The 12,758-nt window shown below is 38.6% G+C and overlaps 1 protein-coding gene across 1 annotated transcript in view; it reads right to left on the bottom strand.

Moving 5' to 3' along the window:
- Nucleotides 1-12,758, bottom strand: part of SPIRE1 (spire type actin nucleation factor 1) — a 124,720-nt gene that overhangs the window by 37,715 nt on the left and 74,247 nt on the right. Inside the window, exon 4 of the mRNA XM_051611768.1 lies at nucleotides 4,416-4,541. Within this exon, the coding sequence (XP_051467728.1) occupies nucleotides 4,416-4,541 (126 nt within the window). The remainder of the gene's footprint in view (nucleotides 1-4,415; nucleotides 4,542-12,758) is intronic.

The raw sequence follows: 12,758 nt of genomic DNA, 5'->3' as shown, positions 1-12,758 counted from the left end.
GTGCTCGGTCATCCTCATAGTAAAAGAGTTTCCTGGTGTTCAGAGAGTGTGTGCCCATTGCCTCTGATCCTGTCACTGGGCACCACTCCCTTCAGGTATTTATAGACCTTGATGACATCTCCCTGAGCCTTCTCTTCTCCAGGCTAAGCAGACCCAGGTCTCTCAGCCTCTCATCATATGAGAGATACTCATTTTTGTGCCCCTTCGTTGGACTCTCTCCAGTGTGTTCATGTCTCTCTTGTACTGGGAATCCCCAGAACTGGATAAAACACTCCAGGTGTAGCCTCAACAGAGAAGGATCAGCTCGCTTGACCAACAGGCAGTATTTCTCCCAGTGCAGCCCAGAATACCATGAGGCTTCTTTGAGACAAGGGCACATTGCTGGCTCACTCAGCCGTTAAGTGCATGTGGAGCTTGAACTCCAGTAGAAGGCAAGACTGGGAAGTAACAGGAAGCTGAAGGAGGACTAGGGCAGATAGCCCCTCAGTAAAGCAGGTTCAGAATGTGGACAGCAGACCACGTGGATCTACAGTCCGATTCCAAGCAGCAATTTCTGCAGTCCTATGCTTGCACAGTCCTTGTCTCTCAGTCACACCGTATGCCATTCCCAAGTAATGTGTATCACCTTTATATGTACTCCACAGCAGGAACACTGGCTTTATCTCATAGACATCACTTGTTTGTGCCTACAGTTCTGTCTATGGCTAGCTGCCAACAAAAGTTATCTCAATAACTTTCGCTATTCCACAGAAATATGCATTTTTGCTCCTGTTACTCCATTTATTTTATCTTTTTTTACTATTGCAATAGTAGTATCCTACCTTTTTCAACTCTGGTTTGAGTCCTGTCCTGTGCATCTGCTACATTAAACATTTCATTCTCTTTAAGAATGGAAGGACCATTCCCTGCCTGCAAGTCAGCTTTACTACTGACCTTTCATACAAATGGAATCAGACTGGAAATAAAAAACACATGGCATCAAGTATTTGTCAAAGTGCCTAAAACATTTCGTTTGACATCCACTGAGATGACCTGAACAGCTCGATCATTGCTTCATCATTTCTGATTAATGCACTCACTCAATGCATGCCAGTAAAACCCTCTCTGAAACCATGCTCCATTTGTTCTGTGACAGTGTTGTTCACATGATAGACTGGAGAGCACATGACTACTCAGTATATATAAAAAATAACAAAACACATTATGTCTTTATGGGCCTATCACTTCTGCTTCCTGATCTATCCCTCATGAAATACTGTAACTTTCAAAATCCTGACAAGTTGTTATAGTGCCAAATTGAAAACAGCATCACAGAAATCTCCCTCCGCCCTGCCTCTTTCACAGTTTATTTGCCTTCTAGTCTTGTCCTGAGCTCTAGCATAAGATAGGTCATTTTGGTCCAGTTAATTTCTGCAGAAAAAAATGTCTCCCTCTTCCACTACAGTGAAGTTAGCTGTTTAAGTGCCTACTGAGCAAAGACTATGGTATTCATACACCTGAGAAACAGATATCCAGATGGCATCCAGTGACCCTAGAAGGAATTAAATTAATTTCAAAGTAATTTCTTTTTTTCATAACAAAGTTATTTTAAGTCATTTTAGACTATTTTTCCCCTTTAAAGTGTTTTTAATTTAATTTTTATCTCATGTCTACAACTGTGTCTAAGTCTGAGGAATTCTAAATGAATAAAGCTGTCAGGTTTTGAAATAAACTAACAGTATAAAATTCCTGGCATCTTTAGTGTCACAACCACAATATTGGGTTTTTAAAAAAATTGATCTGATCTATATAACTTGGTTTTTTTTCCTCCAGTTATCTGCCAATGAAATCACCACGAAGTCACAACAATAAAATGTCTTCACTGAAGCATGAAGTGTTTCTCTCCTTCATACTCAATACTCATTTGACAAAAACAAAAGAAAAAGGAATTTATTTACTTGAATTGTATTAAGCCATATTCCTCATGAATCAAGATTCTTCTATGTATTTGCAAGACAGAAGAGCATATAAACAACATCACAGCCTTTACTGGCACAAGCCTTGTGTGATCATATGATTCCTGCTTGCCTCAAGTATAAACTATAGACGTCATTTTAAAAGGGTGTAACAAGATTTACAGCATTCCACCTTATACTTTCTTCATACTTATTTTTATCTTTGTATGCTACATTATGTTCAAAATTAAATACATTCCAAAAATGGATAAAAGCTATAGGCAAGGATCAAGCACATCATAAAACCAAAGTATTCAGATTCCAGAAGCTGCTTGTAAGAAAATTTTCTTGGTAATTTCTTGTATGCCTACTGCGGGACTGATCCAGAGTAAAATTAAATCAAAAGTTCAAAATTCTGACCCTGGTTAGGTGCAGCAATAAAAGTCTTACTGATTTCAGCAGGGCCAAAATTCCATCTACAGGGATTACTTCCTTTGACCTAAATGTGATTTGAATCAATTCCTAATAGCCTTTGAGAGGCAAATGGTTTCCTTCATTTGGAATTAACTCATAGCATGCTCTACGGTGTGATCAGACATTGCTGGGCTTTTACATCCAATTACAAGGTGATTAAATAATCTGCAAATTCAAAACACACCTCTACTTTGTGAACACATTTTTTAAAAAGATTAAGAATTAGTTTTTAAATGGTTATAAACCACAATATTTCACTTTGACAATAACAAGAGAAGCCTTACCACTGCTTACTGTGGCCCAAATGTTCAAGAACTACAGGAAATGTAATTCCTCTCTGAGCACAAAGAAGAATTTCAAGGGGTCTTTGAGCCTCAATATGGATTTTGCAGTAGCTGTTAGTTGAGGTGTTTCTTGCACAAGTACCTCAATTATATCCAGTGGTCAGAACACTAAGGAGCAGTCAAAAGCTGAGATGTGAAATTAATGATGAAAAGGTTCAGGAGCCAGATTTAGCACAGAGACACTGTATCCGGTCGGCTCTCTGTATCAGGGGTATTGGATGCAGGTGATCCATAACATGGGCACTTCAGAAAACAAGTGGCTCTATAGCCATGCTGACACTGACAAAATTCCCCTTGTATGATACTGTTTCAGTTTAAAAATTGCTTTCAGTTTGAGTAGGACTGGAGAAAAAGTGCAGGTGAAATTCGACCCTGTGCTACTGTGAAACATGTCTGAAGGACACATCCCCTTTGGAGGGATGCGTCTTGACCAGGAAGGAAAGACAGCACCAGTCTTTCATGCCTCTGGTTTATGTCTTCCACCACCAGAGTTAGGATAAAAGCTCTCTTGTGCTGCTCTGAGGCTCATCTGACCCTCTGATGAGCGGATTTAGCTCATTAACCTGACAAGGACTGACTCTGGGTTTTTTTGTTTATGTGTTTGCCTTTTTTTTTTTTTTTAGTATTTGCTGTCTTTGTTTCCTCAAACCAGAAGAAGGAAAACAGTAAAAATAGTGGGAGAGCATGTGTGCACGGGTGGAACAGCCCTGACTCTTTTAACAGCAACATTTTTACATAAGCTTGTAAAATCTTATCCTGCTTTTCAAATGTACTTTGGGTCTTGACTTAGAAACGAAAATCCTTCAGGGATTTATTAAAAAGAAAAATTATGAGTGCCATTACTTGATAAGATGGTTTGGGTGAAGAAACCAGCTTTCAGAAGCATGTTTGCCTTCCTGCTCTCCCACCCCAACCCCCCACTGGTTTCCTAATGTAAACCACACCTGAACTGTGTTAATACAATTGTTTATGAAACCATTTTGCAGATCAGATCACTGAAATTATCTTCTTTAAAAAACATGCCCACCCTCAAAGTTATTCTTCAGTCAGACCATTTAATTGCAGCAGTTCACAGAATGGCCTTTCAGTCAACAGTAACAGCCAAGCAGGCAGTCAACATAAGCATTACAACCTTCAGGCAGAAATTTTTCTTGTTTTAAGCTGACTCTGCTGTGAAGCTTGTGTGACAGACAAAAAAGCCAATCATTTGTCAAAGGTAAGGGAAGCTGCTGACTGGGGACAAAATGTGAGCAAGAAGAATCCCAGACAATTCTCAGCCAAAGACAAAGCATTAAGAAGCTGCTGAGGAACAACAGGCAAAGTTCTGACACCTCACAGCATCCCTGAGATACCAAAGAATTTTTTAGACTCAAATATATTGTACACATGCATGCAGGAATCGATGCATATATGCAATGTGTAACCCTCCAAGAAAAACTTCTATTTTACTCCCAAATAGACTAGTCACAATTAATAACAATTTCCATGAGACATCTGTAAATGGTTAGAAAAAAAATCTTCAGCTGTAGAACCACTCTCCTTGAATACTACAGGTGATTTCCTCAAGTATCTGACATCCACCACTGGCTGGGTATGGAAGTGATTTTGTAAGCCTAATTCACACAGTAATGAGCTCAAAAGCAGAAAACCTCAGACTGCTTACCTCTTTTGCACTTTTAATTTTGGCAAGGAAAGTGTACAGTTCCATTGTTTCAGCAAACAGAGCCCGACATACTGCTTGATAGTGGTTTGGAGCCTCTGATCGGGTTGGCAGGTGGGCTGCACACAGCTAGAGAGAAAAATAGCAGTATTAAAATAAGGCCCCATTGCTTTCATTAATGCTTCAGCATATGAGATAACATGAAAAGGAATGCAATTGAATATTTAGGGCACAAAAATCCATGAGACATTTAACTTCAGGCATAAATTAGGGTGTATTTATTAAACCTTCCACTAACATTTATTTTATGAGTTCTATAAGAACAGTAAGAGGACTAGTTGACCACATTCTGGAAAACTCAGAAAACCAAGACATTGCCTTTTCATTAATTAAAATAAATAATGAACTAACTAATGAAATAAAATTTATGTAATTGTGAAGGGAGAAAAGGCAATCTTGCAGTTTTAAATTTTGGGATAAAGTACTTTTTAAATACAAACCAGTTGTCAACAGAAGTGTTTAGCTTCATACAAACATGGAAGAGAACTGTATCACTACCGACTTATAAAAGGATGGAAGGTAAAGCAAGTAAAAAAGTAAAGTGCAATTGTCAAGCTGAAACTCTGATTTATTTCAAGCAGTAGAAAGATTTTTAAGATCAGCAAGAGCCACAAGGCACTGGCTTGTCGCTTCACCTGAGACATTCACAAACATTTCCACACGTGGGCACAGCTGATACAAAGAAACACTGATAGACGTTTTCCTATACGCTAAATCTGCAAAACTCTGAAAGCCTGCTCAAATCACTAGTAATCCTTCACAACTACTATTGAACAGTCCAGCATTGCTTTTAGAGTAAAACATGCAGTTCTTATTTCTGACAAGAGAATTTCACTGAAATGAACCTTTATGTTTCAAACAGAGAACCTCTGCATGGTATGAGCAACATTCAGCTTCTACTATTGTAGAATAGCTCAGTACCAATGGTAATAGTTGTAATATCTTCTTACACTTCCCTTAAGTCAAATCCAGAAGTATTCATCATGGAAACCTTGACTGGAAACAGACAGAACCAAGTAACATCTATAATTTGTTCCCTAAACAATTTTAAATTAAAAACAAACAAACAAAACACCAAAAAAAACAACCCCTAAAGCTGAAACTGGAGCACCCATATCATATATCATACTGCTGTATATATTAAAATAAAACAAAATCTTAATGAAGGCCTAAAGTTTGTCTTGTTACTGTGGTTTTATAGTAGCTATTTATTTTATATATACAGTTGTATTTATATCTGTAGAGCCAAAACTAAAACCAAGCCAAAACATGAGGCACTAGTTGTCTACATTCAGATCTGCAGAACTAAAGCTTGAGACAAAAGCCTCTTTAGAAGAAGAGCCTTTAATTAGCCGAGTGGCAGGTTTGTCTAAATCTCTCCTGTTAGTACAGTGAATACAGTGGTTACAAGAGGCACAATGCATGTAAAGCCTGGGCTGCTTTTTCATACTGCTTTCAATTTGATTTAAATCCATACTGCCACTAAAAGGTGTGGTCCTGTGGCCTCCAGCTGTACGTGCCCACTGATGCCCTCACACTGGCACCAGGGTTTCTGCCCTAAGTCAGGGAGGGTTATTCACCCACGCAAAAATTAACTCTGTGAAGGAAGTGGGGCAGGAAACAACAACTCTTCGTGGCACGGACACACACGTATCAGCACAGGCAAAAAGGAGCAAGGGAACATGCTGCCAGAGTTGGGAAAGGGAGGAAGGGCTGAACAATTTATTTTGCTTGCAGTTAGACTGGCTCAAGCTCACTGACAAGTTGCCTTTTAAGGCTATAGACACCTTGTTATCTTTTATTTATTCCAATTAGTATAACAATAGTATAACTATAGTTATATATATAGTATAGTATATATATATATAGTATAACTATAGACCGGTCAGCCTCACCTCCATCCCTGGAAAGGGGATGGAACAACTTGTCCTTGGCACTATCTCTAGGCATATCAAGGAGATGGGGGTCATCAAGAGCAGTCAACATGGTTTTACCAAGGGTAAGTCATGTTTGACTAACCTCATAGCCTTCTATGAGGAAATTACTAGGTGGATAGATGATGGTAGAGCTGTGGATGTGGTCTATCTTGATTTCAGTAAAGCATTTGACACCGTCTCCCACAGCATCCTTGTAAATAAGTTGATCAAGTATGGGTTTGATGATCAGGCAGTGAGGTGGATCAAGAACTGGTTGAAAGGAAGAAGTCAGAGAGTTGTAGTCAATGGGGCAAAATCTAGTTGGAGGCCTGTGACTAGTGGAGTCCCTCAGGGGTTGGTACTGGGACCGGTGTTGTTCAACATCTTCATCAACGACCTGGATGAGGGTACAGAATGTGCCCTCAGCAAGTTTGCTGATGACACCAAGCTGGGAGGAGTGGCTGACACACCAGAAGGCTGTGCTGCCATTCAGAGAGACTTAGACAGGCTGGAGATTTGGGCGGGGAAAAACCTGATGAAGTTTAACAAGGGCAAGTGTAGAGTTTTGCATTTGGGGAAGAAAAATGTCATGCACCAGTACAGGTTGGGGGCTGACCTGCTGGAGAGCAGTGTGGGTGAAAGGGATCTGGGGGTCCTGGTAGACAGGAGGATGACCATGAGCCAGCAGTGTGCCCTTGTGGCTAAGAAGGCCAATGGCATCCTGGGGTGTATTAGAAAGGGTGTGGTTAGTAGGTCAAGAGAGGTTCTCCTCCCCCTCTATTCTGCATTGGTGAGGCCGCATCTGGAGTATTGTGTCCAGTTCTGGGCCCCTCAGTTCAAGAAGGACAGGGAAGTGCTTGAAAGAGTCCAGCGCAGAGCCACAAAGATGATGAAGGGAGTGGAACATCTCCCTTATGAGGAAAGGCTGAGGGAGCTGGGTCTCTTGAGCTTGGAGAAAAGGAGACTGAGGGGTGACCTCATCAATGTTTACAAATACGTAAAGGGTGAGTGTCAAGAAGATGGAGTTAAGCTTTTTTCAGTGATGACCAGTGATAGGACAAGGAGTAATGGATACAAATTGGAGCATAGGATTTAAGGTTTAAGCATAGGAGCATAGGATAGGTTTAAGGTGAATATCAGAAAAAATTTTTTTACTGTGAGAGTGACAGAGCACTGGAACAGGCTGCCCAGAGAGGTTGTGGAGTCTCCTTCTCTGGAGACATTCAAAACCCACCTGGACGCCTTCCTGTGTGATGTACTCTAGGTGACCCTGCTCTGGCAGGGGGGTTGGACTAGATGATCTTTCGAGGTCCCTTCCAACCCCTAGGATTCTATGATTCTATGATTCTATGATTCTAACAATAAAGAGTTTAGTGGTCTGATTTGGTCAACTTTGATAAATTTTCACAGGCACAATTTGGGCTCCTGCAATATCCTGTTCTGATTATTGTACCCCAAAATGTATCTCCTTTTAGTTATAAAACATAATATAAATAAGGAAAGTTTATAAGTGTGTGTGTATTCCCTTCCCTTTTCTTTCCATTCTCCTTCCCTTCCCCTTCCCAGAATGCAAAGCAGACATTCACAAAACTGCCCTTGATTCCTCTCTTTGAAATGTTATACTGCTTTACGAAGATGGCCAATTTTTTCTTACACTCTTCAAATTTATTTCTGGATAATCACAAGGACATAGTGGAGAAGAAAAAAAACCACAACAAACCAAATACTTTTTAATATTTCTTCAGTTCTTTTGTCCTCCTTTTTCTCCATCCACCCCCTAATTTTTTCCTTTTTTTTCAACAAATCGTATAATGTCCTTTGAATGTAAAGGGAGAAGAAAGAAAATAGATGCACCTCTAATATGTGCTACAGTGACAACTCATACCACAAAGATAGAAGCTATTAAATACTTCCCTTGACTTAATGAAAAAAACAGAACATTTAAAAGGCCAAATTCTGAGTATAGTTAAATTTGAGTTCCTCTCTCTCAATATGTAATCGTGTCCTTAGCCACTTTACTATGTTTTCAGTTAGCTATTTCTGGCTATTAATTATAATACAGACAAAAAGTATTTTGTTCTCAAATACACCACCAAGAGGAATAACAATAAGAATCATAACAGCAGCAATTTCAAAAACGGTCATAAAACAGTACAAGTCTTCATCTCTAAGACTAAAATGTCATTATTATACAGATTTCAAGTACGTTTTAAGAGGCTTTTTTTCTTTACTTAGAAACATGTTAATTAGGAACAATTTGGCTTAAATACTGAGAAAGTTAATGAATGCAGCAGTGGTAAGTTTAAGCAGGGGATGGATGTAAATATGATTCTATTATTGAACATGAAGTAAAGCAAACAAAAAATAAAAATTATATACCTGCTACTAAATTTAGTTACAAAAGCAACCACAAAAAAAGTTAACCATTTGGTCTGTAAATACCAGGCTGCAGATACTAAAAGAGGGCCAGCAGCTCCTACTAACTTTTTCATCTTCTGAAAAATCAATCTCTGAGTGATCTTGTATTATGTAAAGATGCACTACATACAAAAAACCCTTGTGGTAACACTAAGTCAAATGACCTAGCATAAGTTTTTTAATTGGGGAAGTTAAGCCTGAAGACAAAGGAAAATGCAAATAGGACAGACTGATTATTTTTTTTTTCCTCTCTTCACTGTATTACACTGTACTTGCATGTTGCTAGGAGCACCTGACAAGCTAGAATATCTACATGCAAAAATATTGCAAAATCTAGGCAGGAAAGGCAAATCAAGCATGAAATCTCACTTCTAGCTTCACTTCAGGATATCTATTAGTCTTAAAAATATTAAAACCCACATATTTAATTTTATTATAGTAGTGTTTGAAATGCTATGTTACTGTAACACTCCACAAATATCACAGTCAGAATGTTTCAGTAACTGAGATAAGGAAGGACAGCCACCTAATGAACTAATACTCCTCTTACTATGTCATAGCTATCATAGAGCAAGAAGGATTAAGCTCAGGTCTGCAGTCTTCTCCAGCCATTCAGAGTTCATCAAGAAAAGGAAGCCTCTGTATGCTGCTTATTCTGACACCTGCCTTTTCATCCCTCATGATACAACTTAAAACTATCCTGAGGCAAATGAATGAGAACAGTGCCCGGAGCTTAACAAAGGAGGTATTTATTCTGTTTCCAAGAAGTCTCAAAAGTATGGTTGAAAATAAATTATGTGGTATTTGCAAATGGGTGAAATACCAAAATATAATCAACTACTGAAACATTACATAGCTTGGTCTGTAAGTATCTCCATTTGCAATCATTGTGAAGAGCTGGGATTTTTTTATTTTAATTTTTCCTAACTGAGTCTATCCAAAATCCAGCTTGACCCAAAGCATTCAATCTTTGCTTAGTCACTAAGAAGATTAGAGACTGTTTCGATCCACACTCAGGATTCACAGGAAGAAAGAAAAAAAAAAAAAGGCATTATGTAAATACCACAGCCTTGCCAGCTCCTCTATCCAAATTCACCCTCAACTGGCTAGGAAACAAGTGTGCACCAAACCAAAGCAGTGTTAACGGAAATCAAAATTTTACCATCCAAAGAGATCAAACTGCATTTATTGCATCTGTTTGAATATATTCCACCAAGGGCTTCATAAATTTACAAAAAAAACAACTGACTAATCCACTAAAATTCACGTAGGCTTTGCAAAACTTTTTTGGCTAGATACATACTGGAAGCTTCATCAAAACATATGGCCTGTTGGAATTCAGATTTCAAAAGACAAAAAGTGTTTCCACTTGCAATCACCCTGGACAGGGGGGCCTATATGAATGCACCACAAAGAAGAAAAGGATTTATTTTTTCCATCAGACTCAAAGACAAGCAACTGATAGTATGCAAAACATACTACTAGCCTACAATTGCCAGGCTCATTCATTGTTTTAAAAGCCTTGGAGTGTTAACATAGACTGTAAAGATTTACTTTTTCTTAAGCAACAAGAAGAAATTACTTTAGCCAACAAATCACTGAGCATGCAACTGTACTAGGTGTCTGCTTCATACTTTGCAGTATGGTACTGCAACAGGTTCAAAAATAGAAACTCAGTTTGAGAACTCTTCTCCATGCAGATAAACTAGACCTTTTGAACAGCCTATAGGTGTCTGTGTATATATATATTCTTTTATCCTACGAAAATTAACTTCAAGGAGCTATCTGCCTTTACCAGAAATATCTTACCAGAATGGTACCTGTGTATCTCTAAACTCAACCGAGCATTTTGCATCACTTTATTATCCAGAATAACAATAAAGGATGGACCATTCAGAGGAGTAAGAAGTGTTTTGACCTGAGTTTGTAAGATGTTTTTGCCTGCTAGGACCATCCCTATGGGACTTAGGCATAGTGCAAGCTTTGAGGCAGCTTTCACGACACCTGGAGCCAGCTCACCAGTTCACAGCTCCTTGTTCTGACTTTCCAGGCAGAGCTTTGCCCCTGGCTCCACTGCATGTAACTGAAATGGGCCAAGGACTAGCTGATCCTTCTGATAAAGGACTTCAGGGGAATACTAACAAGGTAAGACTGCAATAAGACAAAAGCAATGGGAGTAGAGTTAGCTATTATCCATTAAAAAAATTCACAGAAAGTAGCGAAAGTGTTCACTGAAAGTTATTCTTTCCAGAGAGCTACCTGAAGAAGCTTTGTGACTTTTTTAATGGGCTTTTTTAAAGGACTGTTTGCAAGTGCCATGGAATGTCCAGTTGCTTAACATGTGAGCTAATTTTACACAACTCAAGGAAAAGGTAGGTTTTGTGGAAATTGAGGCAAATTTCTAGTTTGCTGGTGTCAAGCACATCTATTTCATCATTTAAGTGTTCCCCAGCAATCTGGTAAGGCTTTCCCCTTGTGCTGGTATTTCAATCATGTTTTTCATTGCTTTGAGGTGAACAAGAGAATAACTACATAGTACTCCAATACACAAGCTCAGAATGTATTGGTTTGAGTGACCCTTCCTACAAAATGGCTTAAGATATATATTCTTTCTTCACTGATTTTCCTTTCTAGTATGAAAACCCAAACGAAGCAGCAAAACTATTGCATTTAGCAACAAAAGGCACAATTTGATGAAATAGAGGCCTTGGTTGATTCCCACTTTCAGGACTGTAATAAGAAGGAAAAACGTAGCTGCTGAAATTAAAGCCAAAATTGCCAATGGGAATTACCTGATGCAAGGACTGAAAGCAATGCTCTGCTTAAGATCTTGATCCTTAAAGAAATGTCAAGTTGACTCTATCATAAAATCTTCATCATCATTAATTACCCTCTGCTTTGCAAACTCTGAGGATTAAAGGCCTTGAGCAAATTATTTATACATATACTTAAATGTCAAACAGGAATGGACAAATGTTTGCAATTACTCTCCTGAGTCAAAACTAAAGTCAGTATGGAAGTAAAGCTGAAAGACCTATATAAGCAGACTATGTTTGGGATATGCTGCAGTGCCACTTTCACATGTTGCAGTTGTTATTAGAAATACAAAGCAAAACTTGAACAATTCAATAATGGCCAGGATGAAACTGGTGCACAGTAAAGGCCTTGCCTCCACTGTTTTTTTCTAAACAGAGTATCTGTCCTAACACTGTTTCTTCAAGGTGCTGACTGACTGGAGGTGCTGAGCACTGTGATTCATTATCTTTCTTAAAAACTTACATTTCATGGATATTTGAAGAGTCTTCACTACTTTTCCACACTATTAGACTGAATTTAAGCACTGATGAGAATCTCGATAAAATTTCAATGGACAGCAACTGCAAGACTAACACCTCACTGAACTGTCTTCACTTATTAACCTGAACCTTTTTGAGTGACAGAAACTACTTAAAGTGAAGACAATTTGTATTCCACTGCATTTATATGACACTATCTTTAGGGAAACAAGTCTTACAAATATATTACACAATTACTAACAGTTTTGAACGCATTTAAAACTTACACAAGTGTTAAAGAATGGAAAACAAACCACAGTATGCATTACTGACTACAGTTCAGCTTTTGAGCCCAATACTGTACTTTTCATGTTAGTGAACCCTGTTCTTACTCCTTATTAGCTCTTTAAGTACAGAATGGAGACCCTAGCTATAGAAATAGACTACAAACAAAGGTCAATCTGTGCTTTGGTGAGATGATGATATTTCCACTGGACAGTTGGACATGAATTTTTAAATGACTGACTAATTTTATGCGCTAGTGCAGACTTCTTGACAAAGCTGCATTCGCCTAAGTTCTCCTTTCTTCTTGAAAACTATTTAACTATTTTACCCCTCAAATGCACCTCCCACACACAGCTGTTTCTGGAGTATGTGTTAGGTGTATTGCTACGCTG

Source organism: Apus apus, chromosome 2, assembly GCF_020740795.1.
Source record: "Apus apus isolate bApuApu2 chromosome 2, bApuApu2.pri.cur, whole genome shotgun sequence".
In the NCBI taxonomy this organism is placed as follows: Eukaryota; Metazoa; Chordata; class Aves; order Apodiformes; family Apodidae; genus Apus; species Apus apus.
The sequence above is the reverse complement of the archived record's forward strand: the minus strand, read 5'-3'. Positions and strand labels throughout refer to the sequence as shown.